The following is a 26,281-nucleotide window of genomic DNA, read 5'->3' as shown; positions in this document are numbered from 1 at the left end:
GAGTACTCCCCATTGCTCTAGTTGTCTTGGGTTTTCACAAAAACTTTTAGCATTTTCAAAATTTTGAGGGGCTCCCTCAAAGTGAATAACAATGATGCCAGAAATGCTTTCTGATAGGTTAACACAGACGGTTGCCTTAGATCACAAGTGATTTTCAAACAAAGCCAACAAATATATTTTCTGAGAGCAAGTCTGTATGATTTGAGAGGTCCTGGTAAATTACAAATTACCTCCAGCAAGCCAACAGCAATGGACAAAGCAACACCAGTGGATCGCAAAGGTCTCTTCCCCTGAGTTACTGGCCATGGGTCCCTCTGTAGTTCCCCAAGAAGATCAGTGAGGTTCATGTCAATCTTGTGAACAGGCTGCAGAAATCTACACGATTTTGAAGAGACACATCAACCCACATTGAATAAAGTACTCTGGTTCTGAACACTAGGTGCCACACAGTCACTGCTCTTCAAGATAATTACTCATAGTAGAAAATGACTGGTAATTTTTTTCTTCAAAGCTATCTCTCTACTAACACAAAACAATTTAAAGCAGTTTTATTGAGGAATATAAAGCCCAGTACTTAGAAACTGATACATGTTACATGGAGAAAGATTATCTTGAAAAAAAGCAATTCAGTCTAATTAAATTATAGGCAGCAAAGAAATCCTAAGAATGTGCCTAACACGAGCTCAGTCGACGTGAGGTCCATTTATGTGGACAGTCTTCATCACTCCTCACCATTCTAATCTGTGCTTCTCTTGAGCCCTGAGAGTTCAGAGGCTGTCTTCAGCTCATCAGGCAATGCATTTTATCAAGCTTTTAGCCCAGTCTAGGGCAGCCCCAGGCACTCAACGGGCCAAATGAAGTGAATACCTGGTCATAAGTATGTTTGAAACACATGAAAGAAGTCTTTTCAGGTTTTCCAGTTTTCCTTAAGCATCAAAAAGGACATCAGATGTGGAATGTCTAAGCACAGCAATTGAGCACAGTGGTCTCAAAACCTTTTTGATAAAACTCTGACTACTGATTAGGCTTAATCATTTATCTTTTCTCCTAAGAAGAAGAAAATAAAAGTTCTAATATTTTTCTTCCCTTAGTCCCATGGATGATCTGCATGTCCACCACAGTATGTGGAATACTCCATGTTGGGATCTCACCTGCTTGAAACAGAAGGGTGCTCCTGTGGTTGCGCAGGTCGTGCTTGCTGCATGGGCGTGGCTGGCTTTGTCAGGCCCAACATATCCTTTAAAAAAAGCCAAAAAGATTCACTGACAATGACACTAAAAGTGAATGACTAATTCTTAAGAAATGTCCTCAGCTGGGTGTGGTGGTACATGCCTATAGTCCCACCTGCTCAGGAGGCTGAGGTGGGCCAATGGCTTGAGCCTAGGAATTCAAGACTACAGTGAGCCACCATCGCACCACTGAACTCCAGCCTGGGCTACAAAGCGAGAGCCCAGTCTCTTTAAAAGAAAAAAGAGGAAAGAAAAAGGTCCTTGCTCCTGCTCCTGTACAAGTAAGGTAAGGTTCAAACCTGTATCTGCTTTGCAGTTAAATCCTTGGTCCCTCGGAAGACGTAACTTTTGGAGATTCCTTCACAGCTTAGTTCATGAACCTGCACCATCCTTCCAAATGTGATCAGACCCACCAGAGCATCTGGAGGAAGAAGACTCAATGACATCTGCAGGGACTCTTTGAGGGCTTGAAGGTCATCTTCTTCCAGGCATGTGTCAACCACATAGAGAAAGATCAGAGGGGACTGAGCACCTCGCTTTGGGCAAAGAAAAACAGCATAATGATCAATATGCAAATAGACTTAACGAGCACTTTTTAAAGCAAATTAGGTATGAAAATCATAAGTCTTTATCTAGTTTTAGGAAATAAGGACATCTACACAAAGCTCGAACTCATTAAATGACTCAGATGCTATTAAATCAAACTAAACACAGAAACTATCTGCATCCAACAATGTATTCAACTATTTTTTTAATACTTCCTACATGCCAGACATTGTTCCAGGTCCTGGGACACACAGTGAACAGAAAGAACAAAGACTTCTTGCTGCCTCGAGGAGCAAACTTTCTGTAATGGAGAGGTTAAGGGGGAATGCAAATGCCAGGAGGAGAGGAAGAGGGCAGAGTCAACTGTTAAACGGAGAGGTTAGGCAGCCTCATTTAGAGAGCAGCATATGAGCCGGGCTCATGCCTGTAATCCCAGCACTTTGGGAGGCTAAGGTGGGAGGACTGCTTATGCCCAGGAGTTCAAGACAAGCCTGGCAACATGGCGAGACCCCATCTCTAACAAAAGAAAAAAAGTAAAAAAAATTAAAAATTAGTTGGGCATGACGGCACATGGCTGTGTTCCCAGCTCTCAGGAGGAGGAGGCAGGAAGACCTCTTGAGCTCAGGAATTTGAGGCTGCAGTAAGCTATAGTTGTGCCACTGCATACCAGCCTGGACGACAGAGTAAGACCCCATCTTAAAAAAAAGGAAAAGAGGGCCGGGTGTGGTGGCTCACGCCTATAATCCCAGCACTTTGGGAGACCGAGGAGGGCAGATCACCAAGTCAGGAGTTCAACGCCAGCCTGGCCAACATGGTGAATCCCTGTTTCTACTAAAAATACAGAAATTAGCCAGGCATGTTGAGGTACACCTGTAATCCCAGCTACTCGGGAGGCTGAGGCAAGAGAATTGCTTGACCATAGGAAGCAGAGGTTTCAGTAAGCTGAGATCATGACACTGTCCTCCAGCCTGGGTGACAGAGCAAGACTGTCTCAAAAAAAGAAAGAAAAAGAAAGTAATGTTGAGCAAAGCCTGAGGGAGGAGAGGGAAGAAACATAACAGATACAGGGGAGAGCTCCAGCCTCAGCGAAAAGCTACAGCAGAGGTCCTCAGGCAGGAGTGTTCACATATTTGAGGAGAGTCAAGGGGGCCCACTGGGTTGATCAAGGACACTAGCAAACACTGAGGATGGAGTGGTAACATGCAAGGCTTTTTGAAAACTGTCTTTTACCCTGGGTAAAGGAAAGCCATTTTCACCACTGAGGTTTTCTTTACAGAGAAGTATATGATTTATGTTTTTAAAGAGTTACTCCGGCTGCTGGGTGAAGAATAATATACAAATAGGCAATGGTACAACATCAGGGAGAACAATTAGAAGCAGTTAGTACTAGAGAGAGGGAAGCGGATGGATTCTGGTTTCCGGTGGATTAGATATAGAATGGGAAAGAGAGAAGTGAAGGATGAGTCTAAGGTTTTGAAGCTAAAATACTAGATGATAGAGTACCATCTACCAAGATTGAGAAGACTACAGTGGACAGGTTTGGAATTTAATCAGTTCTACCTTTTTAGTAGCCTTCTATAATATCAAGACTTGAGAGCAATGCCAGCAGATGCATACACATCAAACCTAACAGTGAGGATTGTGCTGCCCTCACAGCTTTAAGTCCCCTACCCAGGTAAGAGACATGGAAGACAAAAGATTTCAAGAGAAACCAATATTTAATATTGCTCATTAAATGCACAGCAAAGAAATTACCTGTATCATGTACTCAATTGTAGAAAATTGGGGCATCAATTCAGCAGGCTGGTTCACCTCAGATATGCCTCCATAAGCTGGAGGAAACTGAAAAGAAGGAAACAGTTCTATTAGGGCCGGCACATCTACATTACACTTTTTATTTCCCACATATAAAAATGATAATGATGCTGAGATGAGAGGATCACTTGAGCCCAGGAGCTCAAAACCAGCTTGGGCAACACTATGAGACCTTCTCTCCACAAGAAGTAAAAAAATTAGTTGGGTGTGGTGGCTCACACCTGTAGTCCCAGCTACTCAAAAGCTGAGGTGGGAGGATCATTTGAGCCCAGGAGGCTGAGGCTGCAATGAGCCATGATTGCACCACTGCACTCCAGCCTGGCTCTTTAGCCACAATGCTACCCTGCCTTAGAATGTTTATAATAAGTTATATTAAACAGAGACATTAATCCCGAAGGTAAAAGGGAGCAGAAATGCTTTTAAGATTTGCATACACTTCTGAATCTCTTATGAAGATACATTTTGGTGACATCTGCTTACACTTTCTGAACCTATAGTCAGTCATCAATTATACACTGTTCTCCTCATCACTAGACTTATGTGTTGTATCTGAGAATGAGAGTAATTTTAATTATGATCAAATATATAAACAAATGCATGTGAAGAGCTTAAGATCTGTTAGAACAATATACACTATGCTGGACACAATTAACTTTTTTCTAACAACTTTATTGAGGTATAGTTTACATAACACAAAATTCACTCATTTTAAGTGCACAAGTCAATGGTTTTTAGTCAATGTACAGTTGTGCAACAATCATCACAATCCATTTTAGAACATTTTCAATATAGGAACAGTTACTTTTTTTTTTTTTTAAACAGAGTTTTGCTCGTCGCCCAGGCTCCAGTGCAATGGTGTGATCTCAGCTCACTGCAACTTCCACTTCCCGGATTCAAGCGATTTTCCTACCTCAGCCTTCTGAAGTAGCTGATGCCCGCCACCACGCCCAGCTAATTTTTTTTACAAAATTTTTAGTTGAGACGGGGTTTCACCATGTTGACCAGGCTGGTCTTGAACTCCTGACATTATGTGATCCACCCGCCTCAGCCTCCCAAAGTGATGGGATTACAGGCGTGAGCCACTGCTCTTGGCCAAGCACAGTTACTTTCAGAGAGAAGTCTCTCTTGTGATTTGTTAGCGCTTTCTAGTTTGGCAGTTTTTAAAGTTTCAAATCAAAAGAAGCTAACACTGATACTTGGATCCTAAAAGTTAGAAAGATCAGAAAACGGAAATTCAGTAATATACACTATCCAGTTAGAATATACTGAAGTCAAAAGAATTATGAACAGGTGCTTTCTAAGGGCAACAGATTCACTGACTGCAGAAAACGTGTAAGAAAAGAAATTCAACACATGTCCCCAACCCCCAAGCAAATTACAAGGACTCAAAGAAGAAAACCATTCAACACAATAAGCCACAAATGTTCAAATCCAATGTCGTGCTTAATAAAAGCTATCACCTTGAGTTCAGCAGAAACTGCTGACTGCCAATGTAAAGACAAATTCAACCTCACTTAATTTTTTTCATACAACTAAAATAAAACATATAACATATTTTAAAAAATAATTCACATACCTGATTTCTTTGAAAACAGAAATTACAGGCCCAAAGTTTTGCTCGATAATCAACCTGACTGTGAGAAAGATACATATTATAAGTAGGTACCACTTTTATTTTTAAGGTAGAAAGCATTTATTTATAAATTTCAAGTTCAGTACACCACACAAATAAGTGTTTCTATGTGTGCTGAAGAGCAACGGCGCGATCTAGGCTCACTGCAACCTCCACCTCCCAGGTTCAAGTGATTTTCCTACCTTAGCCTCCCAAAGTACCTGAGATTACAGGTGTCCACCACCATACCCAGCTAATTTGAGAATTGTGGCTAAGTACACCAAAATTTTCATCAAACAGCCACAGTGAAGAACTATCTATTTTTCTCTTTTCTAATTTCCTGATTTTTTAATTTATGTAAATTATAGGTTATTTTATTTACCTTTTACCTTTCATCTTAATGCATTCTGCATGGTTTTTTTCTAACATCTTTATAGTCTAGCTATGTGAAACTACTAAATTCCAACACTAAAAGCATGTTTCACACACAGGAAAATGTTTCTAGATTTTAACCTAACTTAGCCCACTTGAAGAAAAGTTGGAGCCGAGCATGGTGGCTCACACCTCTATTTCCAACACTTTGGGAGGCCAAGGCAGGCAGATCACAAGGTCAGTAGTTCAAGACCAGCCTGATCAACATGGTGAAATCCCGTCTCTACTAAAAATACAAAAATTAGCCGGGTGTGGCGGCATGTACCTGTAATCCCAGCTACTTAGGAGGCTGAGGCAAGAATCGCTTGAACCCGGGAGACAGAGGTTGCAGTGAGCTGAGACTGCAGCACTGCACTCAAGCCTGAGCAACAGAGCGAGACTCCATCTCAAAAAAAAGAAAAGTTGGGCAAGCACATTTCACTTCCTCAAATTGGTTCAGGATAATGCTTCAGTTACTTTCCCCACACTTTCTACATTTAGAAAATGAATAACCAGTGGCTATGATTTTAAAATCAGAGCAGCAGCACTCATAGATGGGCATATTACATAAAAGCAATGGGGATGAAGTAAAAAATGTTCCTTCATATAAAAATTTTATGACACTCTCTACCTGTTTAAAAATTATTTCAAATAATGCCTACATTTAAAAGAAGTTCTTTAGGTCACTACCTCAAGCACACACAAAAAATTACACTTAACAAACTGTTGAGTTAAAATTTCTTCTGCCTATTATGTCTCCCTGCCATACAGCATCAATGATTAAGGGAAGCATGAGAAGCCAGTCTAAAGCTTTTGAATTCTTTCAGGAAATTACTTTAAGAGGTATCAATAAAGTCTATAGTTAAGTCAAAAGCAAACTGATTATCAGCAAAAAAAAGTGAATTACAAATCCCCTCCCTCTACCTCATTCCTCTAAGATTCCAATTTTATCTGGAATTACCAGGCCAGGGAAATTTCTACAAATATTCACCACCTAATACTCACCTTAAGAATCTTACCATCTACTACTCATCAGAAATCGATGACTTTCATGAGCATCACATACAAGTCATTATATATTATATTTATCAGTTTTACCAGTTTCAAAAGAATCCATACCAAAGTGGGTTGAGAACAGCTTTACAAGTTGGCCTGCTGCAAAGCACAGGTTCATATTGTACAGGAGGTAGGTCTGGACGTTCTTTCAATGGAGTAAGGAGACAAGCCAGGGGTACAACCATTCTTGTGGCCTCTAGCCGGCTGGAAGGCCACACATTCCAACTAAAGCGCACACCATCTCGTTCTTCATTCTGCTGGATGAACTCCAGGTAAGTCGCCATAGTCTAGAAGGGAACTGAAGATACAACTTTAATGACCTTAATGGTACGTGAAATTCTGAACTAAATGTCAAAAAAAAAAAGATGGGTCATGTATCACAGTTCTTCTTTCTTTTTTTTTTCCTTCAATCTCAGCTTGCTGCAGCCTCCATCTCTTGGGTTCAAGCGATTCTCCTGCCTCAGCCTTTCAAGTAAGTGGGATTTTGAGTACCCACCACCACACCCAGCTAATTTTTTGTATTTTTAGTAGAGATGGGGTTTTACCATGTTAGCCAGGCTGGTCTCAAACTCCTGACCTCAGGTGATCTACCGGCCTTGGCCTCCCAAAGTGCTGGGATTACAGGTGTGAGCCACTGCACCTGGACCATCTAACAGTGTTTCTTAAATATTCTGAAAGAACTTGTTGCTGTAGAATGACAGTATTTCCCTTCCCTCTGATACCCAAAAGTCAGTTAACTGTACAGTTATCATTGAACACTGCTCCTTTCTCAACTCTCCTCTCAAGCACTTAAAAATAAATCGAAGGATTAAGAGGTTTATAATCACCTAATCATCTCCAAACTATATGTAGTTAAATACTACTACTTCAAACCTCCTCACAGATCTCACAGTCTATCAGTCAAGCCAATTTTAACCCCGTGCCCAAGGGTAACTCTTGAACCCTGTTTCAGCATCCAACTATCTTCCTCTCTAATCTCCTTTTCTTGCTGTTAAATTTTATATTCCAAGTGATTTTTTTTCCAGTGGTGGGGGTGTGCTCATTCCCTTCTGCACTTTGTTAACTTTGGAGAAAAGAGCTGGATCCTGATCTTCCAAGTTTGGTTCACAATGGGAACCAGTTCTGAGCTAAAATATTTCTACTTAGTATTACCAAAATTACTATTACACTGAGTCTCACCAGAACCTCTTTCCTCGCCACGGTTGCTTATGTTCATGCCTTGAAAAACTGTGGTCAAGGCCAGGCGTGGTGGCTCAAATCTGTAATCCTAGCACTTTGGAAGGCCGAGGCAGGCGGATCACAAGGTCAGAAGTTCCGGACCAGCCTGGCCAACACGGCAAAACGCCGTCTCTACTAAAAATACAAAAATTAGCTGGGCGTGGTGGCGGACGCCTGCAATCCCGGCCACTTGGGAGGCTGAGGCAGGGAGAACTGATTGAACCGGGAGGCGGAGGTTGCAACTCAACTGCACTCCAGCCTGGGCGACAGACCGAGACTCCATCTCAAAAAAAAAGGTACTGGCTCAATCTAATGGTCTTCAGGTATGTACAGCCTAAGACCTGCTCCCTCCTTTTCCCACTGCCGGTTTCTCTCATCCTTCTAGGTCACGGATTCTTAGCCATGGGCACATAATCCAAAGGGGACTACAGAAGGTGCACGAATCCTCTGAAGTTGTGGGCATGAGGGAATGTGCGCCTTTTTCTAGGGAGTTGGGTCCATGGCTTGTACCAAATTATCAAAGTGGAGGGCATCTGAAGAGGTAAATAACTGAAAATATGAATTAGTGAATGAATGAAAGTCCTGGAAAAATAACAGTAGGAGAATCCACCAAAAATTCTGAACCACTCTCATCTCGCCAACTCAAAACTTCTCAGGACGCAGTGACCATCTGTATACAAAAATTAGGTTTAATCCTTGAAGGGAGTCCAAGGAACTGGGTTCTAGTTCCAGCTGTCATGAAGCAAAAGTCGTTTCATTTGTCTGAGTCTTGAGTTTCACAACTATAAAACCCAGAATTGGTCCTTTCAGCTGTGCGGACCCCGCAATTCTGGGGAACCTGGAGCCAGAAATTAATCCAGGCCTGGCGCGAGACCCTCAGCGGATTATTGGACCATCGATTATCCCCGCTACCCCAAGCTGCGGAGAAGAATCCTCATTCCAGAAGCCGCCCACCTCACCTCTGGCAGAGACTCATACCCGTGCCCTCGCCCTCCGTCCCCTATGCGCCCCACTCACCCGGCCGGAGCCGCTCACTTGGCTAGATTCGTCCTCACTCACAGCTGCAACAGCACGGTGCCGACTCCCACCGCCAAGTCCAGCTCAGCTCTCAACCGATTGGCCAGCCCCAGCGCGTCACGCCATGGCGCTGTCCACTGGCCAATCAAAGAGCGCTTCTCCGACGGACGGGCGGAAGCGAGCGATTCGGAAACGCCCAGCCACCATCTTGGAACAGGGCAAAACAACTGTGTCTCGCACTTCAAAACCACAGTTCCTCGGAACACGTTTCACCAGGCCTAAACGTTTCTGCTTCAGAAAACTCCAGCGACTGCCGCCCCGTTGCCTAACCTCAGCCAGCGATCATCAGAGGTTCGCCCTGATACAATATGACATCCGCTCCTCTCAGCGGGAAGTCCGGCTGATCGCCTTAGCTACCGGAATGTGAGAATGATGACGTATCCTCCCGGAAAAGGGAGGGGCACCAGCCGGAGGAAACTAAGGCTGCCGGAAGAAGGCGCCAGCGTGTGGAAGGGGCTGGGCGGAGGGGTGTGGCGGGTGGTGAGCGTGGAGGCGCGTAGGCGCTTGCTGGGCTGTGTGTCCGGTCGCTGTGGCCAGTCCCACGTAGATCTTGGTCCTGGAGCCATCAGGTACTGGGTTGTGGAAGCAGCTCGTGTGTAGAACCAGTTCTCATCGTAGGGAGCAAGCTCTTTGTGCTTGGCCAGCTTGACGGTGGCCACCCATTCCCGGACTTTCAGCTTCCCGGACTTTTTGAGAAAGGCTGCCAGAGCTCGCTCCGACGAAGTCCTGCTGGTTCACGTCTTTTGCAGTAACTCCAAGCACTGTGTGGCCTCCGCGCTGCCAGCCAGGGAAAAGGGAGCAACGGGGTTTCCCGCAAGTTCCTAATTGTTGTTGCCATGAATGGGGAAAAATCCACCAACTGTGGGCAAATCAGAAATAAAACCCAAATGAATAGGAAGGAGGAAGAAACCTAGAGAGAAAGTCAGCAACGCTGTGGTACTATTCCTACTTGGTGTTCACTCTGGGAGCCAGGTAAAAATGTGCTTGGGCTTATCAGCCCCGTGGAGTGTTCCTTCAGTAATGTGGTTTACCTGGTTCTGTCTGGGGAATCCACTGGGATGTTGGTGAAAGCTTCATAAAGTGTTTGAAAAGGTAAAATTATGTCCTTCATGCAAATATGAAATGACTATGTACCAAAGATGTTACTTAACTCATTCATTGAGTTTAATTAATCTCTACAACCAGGAAGGATGTTCAAACTGGTTCTAAGAAGAATTTGGTTTATAGCGTCATGTTCTCTACCACACAAAATTGGTTTGCATTGCTGTGGACAAGAATAGTTTACATTGTTATGGGCAGGGAACATTTGCATTACTATCTTCTGCAAATTAATTTCTAGCTCTACAGGGTTGTAAAATAGCACACTCAAAGGCAGAGGTATACCCCTCCTAAAAGCAAATGACCCAGAGAGTCTTTTGAAAATGAACATTTCACAGAAAGTTCACCCAGTAACCTCTTTTGATGATTTCAAAATCTATCATAATTTTTCTGACATATTATCATCTATAGCCTGACTCTAAGTTCTCTTATTTATTTATTCATTCATTCATTATTATTTTGAGACGGAGTCTCACACTGTCACCCAGACTGGAGTGCAGTGGTGAGATCTTGGGTCACTGCCACCTCCGCCTCCTGGGTTCAAGCGACTCTCCTGCTTCAGTCTCCTGAGTAACTGGGATTAGGGGCACATGCCACCACGCCTGGCTAATTTTTGTGTTTTTTGTAGAGACGGGATTTTTTGCCATGTTGGCCAGGCTGTTCTCGGACTCCTGACCTCAGGTGATCTGCCCACCTTGGCCTCCCAAAGTGCTGGGATTACAGGCATGAGCCACCATGCTGGGCCAAGTCTATATTTCTGGGTCAGACTTCTCTACCTAACATCAGATTTATGTATTCAGCAACCTGCTGGATTCTGCAAAGCTTGTTCACTGTGCACTGGTTACCAATGGAGCTCATTGCATCCTGGGCTGCACTTCTACTACCTACCCGAGTCTGGTGAGCCAGAACACGCACATACACAAGTTACAGGAAGTGGATTTATTCCTTAGAGAGAAGCAGCAAGGGATAGCAGAAGCCTAGGATTCATGATGAGCTCGTCTCTCAAGACTCAGGAAAGCTGCGTGGTATAGATCAAGTCTTGTCTGTGCATGTCCACTTTTACCCCAGCTGGGAAGAGCCGTTTAGCAGCCTACCCTGGGTTTTATACCCTGTGTACATGACATGAGCTAAAGCACTGAAGGACATCTTGTTTTTAGGGGGTCTAGAACACAGCTTGGGTTGATCTGGCTATTTCCTCCTTATCTCAGCCCATTGCAATTATATTCACAGCACATTGCAATTATTCTTCAGCACTACAAGCAAGAAAGTGAGGAGAAGTGGGTCACTCCAAGGCCATCTGGAGAAATGTCCTACAGATGTCACGGGGTATTCTTGGGCATCTCAATCTTAATATGTCCTAAATTGAATCCATCATTCCTCTGGCTCCCTTCTGCCGCTTGTACTTTGTTTCACTTGAATATGCCATTCTTCTCCCAGTTGCTGAATCTAGAAGGTAGGGAGTTATCCTTGGCTCCTCCTTATTTCTAACCCCTCCATCTTGAAGGTGACACTGCATCACTTGGTCTTGTTAATTTGCTACTCTAAATATTTCTCAATTTCATCTACTTGCTCCGTTCAGGCACTCATCTTCTGATTGGATTACTGCAACAGTCTCTCAAATGATCGCTTTGCCCAACTTTTGCCAGATCCAAAAATCACATTGGTTGCTGGATAGATTTCTCTAAATCACACATCTGAACCTACCATTCTCTTTCTTAAAACCCTGCATGTTTTTCCCATCACTCACAGGATACAGTAGGAGCCGCTGTGCCACTCACGGGCCTCGATGATCTACAAACCTCAATCCTCCAGCACTGAATCGCTGTGCTTCCCAGCCCACATATGCTGTTTGCTGTCTTGCTGCCCTATTGCATGCCCTCCTCTCTGCCAAGAGCAACCTCTTCAACCTGTTTCCTTTCCCAAGAGCTCCCATGTGTTCTTCAAGACTTTGAAGAAGGCTTCCATTGACCTTCTTTTTCCTCAGGTAACAAAACCAAAAATCAAACAAGTAAACAAAAGCAGTGGCAGAAAGGAAAAGTAACCACAGAAGAGAGGAGAATAGGTTTAAACCGTGAGTTTGAAAATTTACAGACAAATTTCCAAAGAAAAGATCTTGACCTGAAAAGAAAAGTCCAGGCAGAGGAAGATTATTCAGCAGGAGGGCCTTAGTGGAAGATGGATAATCCCTTTAGAAAGAGTGAAACTGTCTCAGCAAATTCTTGAGAACAGCTCTTTCAATATTAGCAAATAAAGTACCCAATATAAAGGTACATTTTCAGATTAAAAAAAATTATATATATATATATATTTAATATAAATATATATATTTATAAGATGGGGTTTCACCATGTCGGTCAGGCTGGTCTTGAACTCCCGACCTCAGGTGATTTGCCCGCCATGGCCTCCAAAGTGCTTAGATTACAGGCATGAGGCACCACGCTCGGCCTCAGATTTTTAAAAATTCACAAAAATGTTGGCTTTTAGTTTTGAAACCAAAGCTATTTCTTCTGTGATAATGATAGGCTCAGAAACTGTTTGTACAAGAGATAAAGAGTAGAAAGAAAAAATGGATGTATGTAATTACAATCTTCTCAATTATTATCGGCACTCAACCTGAGAAAGGTGAGAGTTAATGTCACTGCATTTTTTCTCCTTCTAAAAGAAAGAGCTAACTAAATCTTAAGGAAAGCTATATCCTTTTTCAGCCCCCATTTCCTGTTTAGGAAGTATAATTGCTTCTTAAACTAAAAGCTACCCAAGCAAACAACCTATTGGTTACAAAAATGTCTCTGCTTGTTTTATTTTGAAATTTTATTCTTTTTTTTTTTTTTTTTCGAGACAGAGTCTCACTGTGTCACTCATGCTAGAGTGCAGTGGCATGACCGTAGCTCACTGCAGCCTTCCATGCTCAAGTTCATCCTACCTTAGCCTCCCGAGTAGCTGGGACTATGGGTGTACACCACCATACCTGGCTAATTTTCAAAATTGTTGAAGAGATGGAGTCTTGCCATGTTGCCCAGGCTGGTCTCAAACTCCTGGGCTCAAGCAATCCTCCTGCTTCAGCCTCCCAAAGTGCTAGGATTACTATTTTGAGGTATAATTGATGTACCATAGGCTGTACATATTTAAAATTTACAATTTGTTAAGTTTTAACACCCATAACCATAATTGAGATAATAAACATATATATCAGCCCAAAAAGTTTCCTCATGTCTCTTTGTTAATGGTGGAGGGTTTCCAGGTTCTTGGCATCTTGAACAAACAACTGGACAAAATGCACAAAGAAAGGAAGGAATGAAGGGTTTCACTGGAAATGTGCGGTGGCTCACGCCTATAATCCCAGCACTTTGGGAGGCCGAGGCAGGTGGATCACGAGATCAAGAGATCGAGACTATCCTGGTCAACATGGTGAAACCCCATCTCTACTAAAAATACAAAAAAAATTATCTGGGCATGGTGGCGCGTGCCTGTAATCCCAGCTACTCGGGAGGCTGAGGCAGGAGAATTGCCTGAACCCAGGAAGCGGAGGTTGCGGTGAGCCGAGATCGCGCCATTGTACTCCAGCCTGGGTAACAAGAGCAAAACTCCGTCTCAAAAAAAAAAAAAAAAAAAAAGGAAATGAAAGTACACTCCACAGTATGTGAGCAGGGCTAAGCACAGGGGCTCAAAGTCCCCATTATAGACTTTTTGGGAGTTTAAATACCCTCTACTTAGGGTACGCCTTATATAAACCAAGAGGATGAAGTAAAAGTACAAGGTCATTTACTTGGCCTATGCCCTGTGGAGAGGCTATTTCCTGTGTTAGCTGAAGTGTGAATTGGTCTTCTGTTCCCTGCCTCCAGACCCTATTTTCCTGCTTTGTCTCCCCACTGAGAGATGTGATCCCCATAAATCTTTATGGGAGGCACAGGGACTGATGGTCTTTTATCTCTAACTACTCCACTCTGGCTTAGGGTGTAGTCCCTACCTATTGGAGATCACAGGATTTGCCCTGCTCTATCTAGCGAGGGCAAGGTAGCTTCTTGATGGCCAGGGGTGGTGTCTTCACCTGGAACTGTCTGGAACCTTTGTTGCATCATCATCTGAGGCTTGATGGTCTACAGACAAGAGGAAATGAATTTGATTAAAAGATTTAATGGGGACTTTATGGAGTGGATAACTACGCTGTCAGAGATGTTTGTTATAGAGGTTTGCTGAAGAGAAAACAAAACATGATCTGTTCTAGTATCTATGTTTCCTTAAAGTCTTAGCACAAGCAGTTCCATTTTGGTTTGGTTTGGTTTGGTGGGATCTAGTGCATGAATTTAGTCCAAAACAATGACCTCCCAAAATCTTGTGAAAAAAATTCCCCCTTTTTGATCAGGTTCTTAGGTGAGAGCGTGACCAAAACTTAGGGCCTTAGCACCACTCTCAGTTACCGTCATTTTGGGTTTCTGGTGTCAGAACATCCTTTATAGGTTATGGTGTTCTCATGGTTGCACATGGTTGAGCTTTTGTCATTCCAGTTGAAGAGAGATCATTTGATGTTCTAGAAATGGCTGTGGGCAAACATTTAAAACCTTTGAGAGAATATAGCTTGCCAGGGAGACTATCATTCTAACTATTGGGAGGATAGCACCAAGAGTTCAGCATATACTCCTAAACCCAAGGCCCCATAAACCAAACCTCCTAAAATCGAACAGATCAAAGAATGAGCTAAAGAGTTTACTCACTTACCTAAGCAATTTCTTCATGAATCTCTTAACCACTGAATTTCTATAATCTTCATTTGATGTGTTTCTCCATAGGCCACAGGTGCCAGCAGCTGCACAGGCACTTTTCTGTTTAGCCAATCCTATTATTTAGCATAAGTTTCACAAGAGAATTTAAAGTCTGTTGTGTAACAATAGCCTTTATAGTAGAATTTGCTATAGAAGCCTATCATGAGGGATTTATTTATTTATTTATTGAGACTGAGTCTCTATCACCTAGGCTGGAGTGCAGTGGCATGGTCTTGGCTCACTGCAACCTCTGCCTCCCAGGTTCAAGTGATTCTCCTGCCTCAGTTTTCTGAGTAACTGGGATTACAGGTGCCTGCCACCACGCCCAGCTAATTTTTATACTTTTGGTAGAGACGGGGTTTCACTATGTTGGCCAGGCTAGTGTCAAACTCCTGACCTCAGGTGATCCACCTCCCTCAGCCTCTTAAAGTGCTGTGATTACAGGCGTGAGCCACTATGCCCAGCCAGCAAGGGATACGTTTCTAATCATTGCCTCTTTTACTTTAAACCATGGTGAAAGGACCTAACCAATGATGCCCTTCTAGAAGAGTGATGGGCTCCTGGCATTGTTCTCTTTAAACCATGATGTGGATTAGAGGTGTGAACCAGTGTTTTGTTTTTGACTGATTATGAAGCAACACATGTACCATTAAAGTTTCTTAACCTACATTGGGCCTTTATCTTTTATCTGTCAAAGTATAGGTTATCCATGTATTAGGCTGCCTGCAAACTCCTTCCCAAATAAAAGTATACCCCATAAGTGCACATAACAGACCCCTTTTCCACTTTTATTGTTTGTAGAGGCATAAGCAAGAAAAACGATATTCAGAGATAAGAGTTTCATGATGGTAGAAGTCTTAACCTGTGAACTTGGGAGAAGCTGTTCACATCGAGGATGCCGTTTTCTTCTGGGGAGAAATTTCCCTGGTTAGCTTTACCCCAACAGTTCTAGCAGGTGCAACAGTTCCAAAAGAGTGGAAGGGCCCCTCTCAGCTGCGAGGCCATAAACCCAAAGCCCAAGGTCCTGAAGTTTTCTTGCAGTGTGGATGACAAGGAACAGTCTTTCTGCAATGTTTCCAGAAGATTCAAACCATAAAAAACTTCCTTTACCTGGAGAAAATACACTGTAGCATAATAATCTACTATTACAACATCAGCCCTCTTGGATGGGAAAGCTTTTAACAACCAGAATGACAAATTGGAATCCAAATCACAATTGAATGAAATTCCTTTACAATATGTTTAAATGGCCCACCAGTGACCAAATGTATATGAAGCTTTAATTGTCTTCCTAGGAATATGGGACCAAACATTGGTTATAAACTATTTTAAACAATTTCAGTGTCAGCTGGTTTAACATGAAAATCTGATGAAGTATTTTCCTGATATTAATTAAAATTTTTTTTTGTTTTACTTGGGTTAGTAGCTTTATACAAGGAAATTTCATACAAAGCAATGAAAAACAACAACCAGGGCTGATACCAACTACTAAAACTGTTAAAATCAGTAGGAAAAATTATATGGATTTCAGGCATTCCCAAGTTATAAATGGTTTCTACATGCTTGAAAATAAAAACAAACTTTCCTATAGAAATATCAGTGAGTCTAGCAAAGAAATAACACATCCTGGGCATGTCACAGCCTGTCTTAAATAAGGGGAAAACATGAGCGCACTCGTAGGAGGCAAGTAAAGGGTGCTTTGCTTCATAGATGATGGAAGCTCAGAGGCTTCGTTCTTTCCTGCCCCTCGCAGCCAGCTGAAGGCAGGCCAAGAAGAGCAGAGCCCAGGCCTCTGGGTTTCCGGAACTACAATTCCCAGGATGCCTGGCGCAGGCTCCCGGCGGGTGCAGGCTGGGCTCAGCTCTGCTGGACCTGCGCTGGGTGACTCTGGCCTCCCTGCACTCATGGCTTCTCCTAGCAAGGCAGTGGTCGTTCCTGGGAACGGAGGCGGGGATGTGACCACGCACGGCTGGTATTGGTGGGTGAAAAAGGAGCTGGAGAAGGTAAGCACCAAACGCCTCGCTGCTCGGAGAAGTCAGCCTGCAGGGAGAGATGGCGGGAGAGGACGCAGGACTGAAGTTTGAACGTGCGTCTAATCCCCTCGAGCAAAGACCTGTGTGTTTTCCTTCCTGTCCCCCGCTGCCCTGTCTTAAACTCTGAGCCAGTGGTCGAATTTTGGTTGGCAAAACTGCCCGGAAGACTCCTCTGAGAGCTCAGCCGTTAGAGTCAAAGGAACCCCTTTCTTCGAACTGCAGCGGCTGAACTCCCGAGCCCCGCCCCCCATATCTACTGCTGGATCAGATTTGGGACTTCCCAGATAATTTTACATCTTCGCTTTTCCCCACTTCAGGTTTTAAAAAATTAAATACGCAATACTTAATATATACAAAGGATATACACAACATGCGCCTACATTATCAGGCATAATGTAATGAATTACCAAACTAAAATCTGGGACATTGCCTATACGTTATCTTCCAAACGACCCGTATATCCACCCATCTCAGTCCTCTGCCATCCTGAAATTTTTTCATCTGCTTCTCTTTTTAAAATTAAAGTACTTTTCAACCTATGAATATACCTTTTAAACAAGACTGTTCAGTTCGGCTTCTTGGTGAGCTTTATAAAAATGGTATCTTAATGTAGGCTGCCTTGTGCCGTTTGATTTTTATTTTTTGACCCTCTTCTGTAACCAGGCGGTAAGTTGGCTCCCTAGGTTGCCGTCCTCTAGAGCCGGTCTCCAGAATAGATTGCAGGGCTGTGGCTGAAAATCCTGGTCAGAACTACAACCCCAAAGGTCAGGGCTGGAGCTTCTGAGAGGATGTTATCTCCAACTTTCTGAATCACGTTCTGTGCCACGTTTTACCTGTTCCCTGGCACACAGTCTGTTTGCCTTCAGGTCAATCTGTCTAGAACAGATTTGTTCATGCCTCTCTATAGATGTAGGCCTGCAGAGGCAAATAGAGAGTACAAACGCAGATATAGGTCTCTCTATAGAGATCAACAGAGCTCCGTAGATATAGAAGTACAGATGGAGTTTATGAGAAAGGATGGTCACTTAACCTACTTCATTTCATAACACAAGTTAATACTAAATTGATAACGATCATATCAGGCGCCTCATTTCTTATCAGTGAAGTACTAGTTGTAATTAAGCTCTTTATTATAGCTTTTTTTCCCCCCTCATATCATAGATACCTGGTTTCCAGTGTTTGGCTAAAAACATGCCCGACCCAAGTAAGTTTTAAACTTGTTTTTCAACAGCCTCATCTTGTTGGGTTTTGATATTTTGTGGTAGAGAAGAAGAATATAGTAGAGGAGAAACCAAAGATGCGTAAGAAAGAATAAGACATGCAGCTTGGGGAGGAGGGTGTAAGCCAAAAGCCATAGAAAATTCTAGTAGGGATGAGGAAAGCACGTGGGCTTGGAAAAATTTAATTTTCAACTTTGTACCAACCTGATTTTCCCTTCTGTAAGTCTACAGATATTTTCAGGCAGAATGTGTGGGCATTATATTTGAGGCATAGGTATAAAACTTTACAGCATCTATTTGAGATCCTAATGTTTACAAATGTCATATTGCTACTTGTGTTCTGGATATGCCTGTGACTTACCTCAGGAATCTTCTTTTTGGAAAGAATGAATAAATGTGTGTGAATTTTAGAGAGAATGTTGCAAGAGTTTTTTTGCTTTTTTTTTTTTTTTTTTTTTTTTGAGACACAGTGTCACTCTGTTCCCCAGAGTAGCTGGGATTACAGGTGTGTACCACCATGCCTGGCTAATTTTTTTGTATTTTTAGTAGAGACAGGGTTTCACCATTTGGTCAGGCTGGTCTCGAACTTCTGAACTCAAATTGTCCACCTTGGCCTCCCAAAGTGCTGGGATTACAGGTGTGAGCCACTGCACCTGACCAAGAGCTTTTTTTTTCTTTTTACATTTGAAAGTTTACAGTAAAGTTTCAGTTATATTTTATTCCTCAGTATTTTCTTACAAGAACATGGTGGGAAAAAAAAGAAAAACCATTTTACCAGAACTGTGGACTTGGGTCTTTCAAGTAGTGATATATAACTCTGTAGCTCTGTTAACACAGTCCTGTCTCCTGTTGTGGTCCTGCAATTTTAAAAGTTGTGAATTGCTGAATAGTTGTCTGTTAGAAAGATGGGGCAGCATTGGATTGAGACTGCCACTATCAAATGACAGACTTTTTTTCTACCCTGAACCTTAAGTTACAGCACGGGAAAGCATCTGGCTGCCATTCATGGAGACAGAGCTGCACTGTGATGAGAAGACCATCATCATTGGCCACAGTTCTGGGGCCATTGCGGCCATGAGGTGTGATCTTTGTTAAACCGCTATCCCCTTCATGAACTCCAGCCGTGTTTGCTTGAGAAATACTTTGTGTATTTTTCTTAAATTTCTGTTGCAGAGGAAACAGCGCTGACCTCTAAAGTGGTAACATAATCTGTCCTAATTCCTTCCTGGTTTTGCTAGTAGATTGAAAAAAAAATCTGCTCTTATTGGGGTGCAGTAATCCTTTTAAAGCATAAGTGGCTGCAAACCCCAGTGGCTTCTCATCAGTCAACTCTGATTCTCTCTCTACAGACTCTCCTTCTCTTCTCCCAGCCAGGTGTACTGACCTCATTGCAGTTCCTGGAACATGCCACGTACACACCCATCTTGGCCTGCCCTCATCCTTCTACCTTGGACACTCTGTCCCTAGACATCGGCCTGGCTTTCTATTCCCCTTGAGGTCTCTGCTCAAATGTCTCCTTTCAGTGAGGCCTTCTCTAATCACTCCATGTGAAACAGCCTCCTCACTCTACTGGCTCTGTCCCCTTTATATCTTATTTTCTCCAGCCCTTTTCACCATCTGACATTCTGTTTATTTTTTGTCTGTCACCTGCCAATAGAATGTAGACTCCATGAAGTCCTCCCTTAAGGCTAAAGGGGAGATGTAATATTCTAATGAGAGCAGTAGGGATGTGCCCATGAATCCTAAGGACTGGGGATTTGCAGGTGGGTAACACTGCAGACACAGTCTACCATATGCCAGGCTCCCTTCTAGGCAGTGGGGTTTCAGTGCCAGAGTGGCACAGAGTTTTAGTGCCAGCACTTTTCACCATCTGACATCCTATTTATTTCTTGTCTGTCTCCTGCCAGTAGAATGTAGACTCCATGAAGGTAGGGCTTCACAGAGGGGACAGCAGAAAAATAAGCAGGATAGTTTATTTGTCTGTCTCTTGCCAATAGAATGTAGACTCCATGAAGCCCTGCCGTGAACTGTATTTTAAGAGACACTACAATACCAGAAATGTACCTTCGTTACCACACACTCCACATTGCCTTGTATTATTATTATTATTATTTTTTTGAGACGGAGTTTTGCTGTTGTTACCCAGACTGGAGTGCAATGGCACAATCTCGGCTCACCGCAACCTCCGCCTTCTAGGTTCCAGCAATTCTCCTGCCTCAGCCTCCCAGGTAGCTGGGACTACAGGCAGGCACCACCATGCCCAGCTAATTTTTGTATTTTTAGCAGAGATGGGGTTTCACCTTGTTGACCAGGATGGTCTCGATCTCTTGACCTCGTGATCCACCCGCCTCAGCCTCCCAAAGTGCTGGGATTATAGGTGTGAGCCACTGCGCCCGGCTGCCTTGTATTATTTATTTGTGTTGTCTTATGTACATTTCTTTCAATAAACTGTCAGCTTCTTAAGGGCAGGCAAGAGTTCTGTCGATCTTTGTGTTCCTGGTGCCCTTTACAGTGCCTGGCAAGTTTATACCCAGTTAACCATTGGCCTGGCATAAAACTAATTTCTAAAGTATGAGTGAAATGTGACAAAATTAATGAATCTAGGTGCTTGTTCTTTCAACGTTTCTGTAGGTTTGATATTTTTCAAAATAAATGGGGAAAAAAATTTAGGCCCAAGACAAAATACGAACCCTAACTCTTTCTTGGCACAAAGGCACTTGAAATATTACTGCTGTGTGTCTTTCCTTATCCCAGTGCTTCCTGAGGGAGACTGCTGTCTGCAAACATTGTAACTGTGGTTTTTGCCATTTAAGGAGCCTCACTCTACTGGTTCCTATCCTCTTTATGTCTTATTATCTGAGGCACTTTTCATCATCTGACATCCTGCTTATTTCGTGTCTGTCTCCTGCTTATCAGATAGCACATGCTTTCTGCAAGTTACCTCAAATGAGTTTTTAAGTAGTTTATTGACTTTGGTGATCAGAGGTAACACGATATATTAGCCGAATCATTTTTCTTTCTCCAGGTATGCAGAAACACATCGAGTATATGCTATTGTCTTAGTGTCTGCATACACGTCAGACTTGGGGGATGAGAATGAGCGTGCAAGTGGTAAGTCTGAAGGTAGAAATTTGACAAAGCCTGTCTCTAGACATGGGGCTGTTTGTTCAGGTTGTAAAAACAGTGCTGTCTTTCAGATAGGCTAAAAAACTCTAGGCCAGGCATGGTGGCTTATGCCTATAATCCCAGCACTTTGGGAGGCCGAGGTGGGTGGATCACGAGGTCAAGAGATCGAGACCATCCTGGTCAACATGGTGAAACCCTGTCTCTACTAAAAATACAAAAATTAGCTGGGCATGGTGGCATGTGCCTGTAATCCCAGCTACTTGGGAGGCTGAGGCAGGAGAATTGCCTGAACCCGGGAGGTGGAGGTTGCGGTGAGCTGAGATCGCGCCATTGCACTCCAGCCTGGGTAACAAGAGCAAAACTCCGTCTCAAAAAACAAACAAAAAACTCTAATAGCATATGAGAAAGATTTACCACCTATCTTGGGATCTAAGTTCGCACTTTGATTTCTTCCCAAGCTTTAAGTACAGAATTGAACCAGAGAGGACTGGTTTTATTTGAACCATATACCATCTCTAACTGTGGTATCAAGCCCTACAGATTTGAAAACAAAGGAAATGCTTCTAACTCACACTTAGGCACTGCTCCTTTGTGTCTCTATATGGGTCTCCAGTAGGTATCCTAGAATATATAGAAGGGAGATTATGCATGGGCACTGAAAGGTTGTTGTTTTTCCCCCATAGGATACTTCAGCCGCCCCTGGCAATGGGAGAAGATCAAGGCCAACTGCCCTTACATTGTACAGTTTGGCTCCACTGATGACCCGTTCCTTCCCTGGAAGGAACAACAAGAAGTGGCCGATAGGTTGGAAACCAAATTGCACAAATTCACTAACCGTGGCCACTTTCAGAACACAGAATTTCATGAACTGATTACTGTGGTAAAGTCTTTGCTGAAAGTACCAGCATAGACTGGATGATTCCTGCTACTTTGCATCCCAATATAGGGGTAGAGTAATAATATCTACTATTAGCTGATTACTAGACAATAAAACATCCAGTTAAGTTCCAAAAGTGCCTGAAAAGCAAACACGTTTCAATCTAAGTTACAAACGGCATTTCCATTTTCTATAGACTCTTAAAACTCCCCAAATTGCTGTGAACTATAGCAGTATTTTCCTCATTTGATAAGAAACATAAGGACAGCTTAACTACCCTTTTCTATCCAACCTAAGTCAGAAACAGAACCCAGGTTTCCTTATTCCCACTCCTGAGTAAAACTAAATAATAGGTTTTATCTATGTTGCAGGTATTGCATTCTTTTCCTCTTTGAAATCAAACTTTTCTATTTCACTGGGGAAAGAAAACATGACTGAAAGTCCAGAGTTTAGCTTAGAGCTCAAAATACTAGCTGATGTTTTAAGCTGGCCCAGGGCCTTAAACCCAGACTAAGGCCTTCACCTTTGACACTTGCCCCTGAGGCATTCAGACATGTTGAGAGAGACTGAGACAGGAGTCTTCCAGAGTCCGGCGGGAAGGAGAAGCACAGCAATATACATACCTAAATATACGTACAACTGACTAGATTTGTTTAAGACGAGCGGTGGGACCAAGGCCATGTGGAGAGCTTGTGGCCTGTCCAAATTGTTGCCATGTGGAACTGGGGCAGAGTGTTGCCAGTTTTCTGATTTTGTGTGTGTGTATGTGGAAAAAATCTCCAAATTATGGTTTTAAAATTTGGGGAATATACATACACACACACATACATACATACATACACACACACACACAAATCCATACACGTATGGATTATGTTAGTTGGCAACAACAGTATACATCAAAAAGTTTACAAACTGCAAGACAAATAAAATCCAAGCCTTCCATTCGTGATCACAGTCATAAGCAATAACAGCCAGGGCCTTTCAGATAATTGTCTGTGAAGTCTGAGAAAACACTAAGATAACCAAAATAAACAGAATGTCAAAGGACAAAATCATGGGACAATTTGGATTTTGTTCCAAAGTCAAGTGTTTTTCAAAAGAACCTTTCCATGCTTCATGTTCTGTTTCTATAGAGTTCAGCCTTTTAACCTCCATGGCCCTTTAGATCTCTTTCTTGCACATTCCATTTTTCTTCTGATCATACTTCTTCAAAAAACCCTTTTTTGGCTGGGTGTGGTGGCTCATGCCTGTAATGCCAGCACTGTGGGAGGCGGAGGTGGTTGTATTGCTTGAGGCCAGCCAGGGCAACATAGCAAGACCCCATCTCTACAAAATACTAAAAAATGAGCTGGGTGTGGTAGTGCACACCTGTAGTCCTAGCTACTTGTAAGGCTGAGGCAGGATTGCTTGAGCCCAAGAGTGTGAGGCTTCAGTGAGTTTTGATCTCGCCACTGTATTCCATTCTGGGTGATGGAGCCAAGAACCTGTCTCTTAAAAAAAAAATAATAATTAAAAGAATACCCATTTTCATTTCCCAACATTTTTTGGCTAGTATGATCTCTGTTACTTCAAATAATTTCCAGTTAAACCACACGTGATGTTGCAGAGCCTAAGTTTGCTGCGGAAACATAATTTCCTTTACTTCAAGCCAAAAGGAGATTCAGAGTGATCACTTAAACGAAGAATGTTGGTTTTTAAATGTGCTTACACAAAAAAATCAGCAAAGGTACTCTAAACATTTAACAGCAATCATCTCTGGGGAATGGGTACTTCAGCAGGACAGAGTGGTAGATGTCCATATTTTACCTTCTCCACCTGAGAGACTATTTGAATTTGTTACACTAAATGTGTATTTTATAATCAAAAATAGCTAAGATTTAAAACAACGTATTTGGCTACTAAAAAGCAAATTATATATATCAGTTGAATATGTTGTTAAAGATGCTGTTTAGCACTAATTTGACCAAATCTATAGTCAAAGTTTGATTTGACTTGAATTTTTTGGAAATTTATTATTGGCATTACTTACTGTCTGCCTTGTTCTTTGTGAAGTCCTTTCCTAAAAAAACAAACTTATACAATTTAGTTCACAAAATTCTGTTGACCTCTTCCTCTGCAGAAGTGAAAACATACAATTGAGAAATAATTCTGGTATCTTCATTCCTATAAAAGAAATTAAGATAGACCTATAAGATTGTTGAGCTTTGCTACCAAATATAGTAACCAGTAACCACAGTTAGCTGTAAAACTGAAAATTCAGTTCAGCCAAACTAGCCATATTTCAAGTGCTCAGCAGCCACTGGTGGCTATTGGTTACCTTATTGACCAGCCAATACAGGCTATGTCCATCATTATAGAAAGCTCTATTGGACAGTACTGGTCTAGGACAATTTTATATTTTCCCCTCACCCACCATCCAATAATGTAATAGTTCAAAGTGAAAGTGACTTAATTTGAAATTACTTCTGTTTGGCTAGTTTGCTTAGCTGATCAGCACCGACATAGTAGGTCTATAAAATTTACTAAATCGCCAAACTAAGATTAGGGATGTTTCATGGGAAAATCCAGACAAAATTAAAAACCAGAGTCATGGACTGTCATGATTTCTGTTTGATTCTTTGTGGTCATCATTGAGTATACATGGGCATCTACATACTCTGGGGAGTATCTGTTCTCAGCTGAGCAAAATACCGAATAACGAATAGAAACCAACTGTAGGTATTAGACTTCATATGTAATTTGATTGTTTGGTGCTGTCAGGAGTCTAGAGTCCCACAGTTTGTTTTGGTTAGTTTATCCCTAGGATAAATGATCCATTTAACTATTCATCAGAGGTCCTGTATTTTTAAATTGTGTCTTGTCTCCAGTTAATTTTCAGAATTAAAAACGTGCCATGGGAAAAAGTTTAAAGGTTCTCTTTATTGGTGAGGCAAGGAGAACTTTTGTTTTAGCCATGAATGTCAAGCTCTAAGAACCAATCTTTAGCTATAAAGACCTAAGACAAAGCCTTTATTTAAAACATAAGCTGGTTTCTTCTCATTTCTAGCTCTCTTCCAAGTTCATTTTTCTTACTAAATAAAACTAGTACTTTTTTGAAAGGCCAAGCCCCAGGAAGGACAGACATTGTTCGTAACCATTCCAACTCTCACTGAGGGTGGAGGAGAAATCCTCTGTAGTTTCAGGTTCCCGGATCCCTCACATATATATATATATATATATTTATGTGTATATATATATTTATTTTATAGTCCAGAGGTGATTTATTTTTTAACACCTATTACGCCATGAATCCATAGGGAAGAGGTTCCAGCAACTCAGGCTTCTTCCCATTGGTTCTCACAAAGTGTGCTTTTCAGGGTGGAGCAGGCCGACTCCTCAGTTGAACCCAGGTACTTGTTTTTTTTTTTAGCCGGAGTCTCGCTGTCTCCAGGCTGGAGTGCAGTGGCGCAGTCTCAGCTCACTGCAACCTCCGCCTCCCGGGTTCAAGTGATTCTTCTGCCTCAGCCTCACAAGTAGCTGGAACTACAGGTGTGTGCCACCAGGCCCAGCTGATTTTTGTATTTTTAGTAGAGCCAAGGTTTAACCATGTTAGCCAGGATGGTCTCAATCTCTTGATCTGCTAGGCCTCCCAAAGTGCTGGGATTACAGGCGTGAGCCACTGCGCTCAGTGAACCCAGGTACCTTTCTCTTTGGCTTTTTCTTTTTCTGATCATTTTCCTTCATGCATTTCAGGAAGCTATCTCAGCTCTTAAGAGTGCTTCATATGCACATTAATTCTCTTAGCAAGAATCTTGTCGTTGTTTGTTTACAGCAATGCCGACAGCATTTAGACACTTCTAGTTGTGCCATGGTTAACACTTGTGGGGCATTCCTTTTTGAACAGTACCCATTCCCTTGAGGTCTACAATATCACCTTTCGTATAGAGTCGCATATAGGTGGCCAAAGGAACAACTCCATGTTTTCTGAAAGGCCCAGGGAATATCTTCTGGGAGCCTCTCCTCTTTCCCTTTGTGTTCATCATTTTGGTGAATTACTGGAAGATGGCGGTTCTGGCTGAAAGACTATGATACAGATATATCCAATACTTGAAATTATTTTTGTTACAAAGAGCTAGTGTCATCAAATGCTAATTCTATAGAGCTGGCCATAAAATGTACTGGACAATAATTGGTTACTGAGCTGAATTTTATTTTACTGAT

General features: G+C 42.4%; 2 protein-coding genes across 3 annotated transcripts in view; one reads left to right on the top strand and one right to left on the bottom strand.

Moving 5' to 3' along the window:
• The window catches only part of SEC23B (SEC23 homolog B, COPII component), a 38,749-nt gene extending 29,752 nt beyond the window's left edge, over nucleotides 1–8,997 (bottom strand). For both annotated transcript variants that reach the window (XM_078371461.1, XM_002747478.5), the window contains exons 1-7: nucleotides 8,905–8,997; nucleotides 6,733–6,967; nucleotides 5,167–5,224; nucleotides 3,531–3,617; nucleotides 1,529–1,765; nucleotides 1,152–1,237; nucleotides 231–375 (exon numbers count right to left, since the gene is read on the bottom strand). In XM_078371461.1, the coding sequence (XP_078227587.1) occupies nucleotides 231–375; nucleotides 1,152–1,237; nucleotides 1,529–1,765; nucleotides 3,531–3,617; nucleotides 5,167–5,224; nucleotides 6,733–6,953 (834 nt within the window). In that variant the 5' untranslated portion in view covers nucleotides 6,954–6,967; nucleotides 8,905–8,997. The remainder of the gene's footprint in view (nucleotides 1–230; nucleotides 376–1,151; nucleotides 1,238–1,528; nucleotides 1,766–3,530; nucleotides 3,618–5,166; nucleotides 5,225–6,732; nucleotides 6,968–8,904) is intronic.
• A 7,642-nt stretch (nucleotides 8,998–16,639) lies between these two features.
• On the top strand, nucleotides 16,640–24,984 carry RBBP9 (RB binding protein 9, serine hydrolase). The gene is made up of 5 exons (XM_002747476.7): nucleotides 16,640–16,825; nucleotides 18,017–18,059; nucleotides 19,049–19,154; nucleotides 21,101–21,186; nucleotides 21,885–24,984. The coding sequence occupies exons 1-5, from the start codon at nucleotides 16,643–16,645 to the stop codon at nucleotides 22,109–22,111; spliced, it is 645 nt and encodes a 214-aa protein (XP_002747522.2). The 5' UTR covers nucleotides 16,640–16,642; the 3' UTR covers nucleotides 22,112–24,984.
• Nucleotides 24,985–26,281: the final 1,297 nt, after the last annotated feature.

The sequence above is a fragment of the Callithrix jacchus genome, chromosome 5, assembly GCF_049354715.1.
Source record: "Callithrix jacchus isolate 240 chromosome 5, calJac240_pri, whole genome shotgun sequence".
NCBI classification, from domain to species: Eukaryota; Metazoa; Chordata; class Mammalia; order Primates; family Cebidae; genus Callithrix; species Callithrix jacchus.
This window is presented reverse-complemented; position numbering and strand designations above follow the sequence as displayed.

Excerpts from the sequence above, each read along its gene's own strand:
- RBBP9 (XM_002747476.7), top strand. The coding sequence starts at position 16,643 with ATGCCTGGCGCAGGCTCCCGGCGGGTGCAGGCTGGGCTCAGCTCTGCT. Across the intron at positions 18,060-19,048 it reads TAAAAACATGCCCGACCCAA|TTACAGCACGGGAAAGCATC; the intron begins GTAAGTTTTAAA and ends CTGAACCTTAAG. Across the intron at positions 19,155-21,100 it reads GGGGCCATTGCGGCCATGAG|GTATGCAGAAACACATCGAG; the intron begins GTGTGATCTTTG and ends TTCTTTCTCCAG.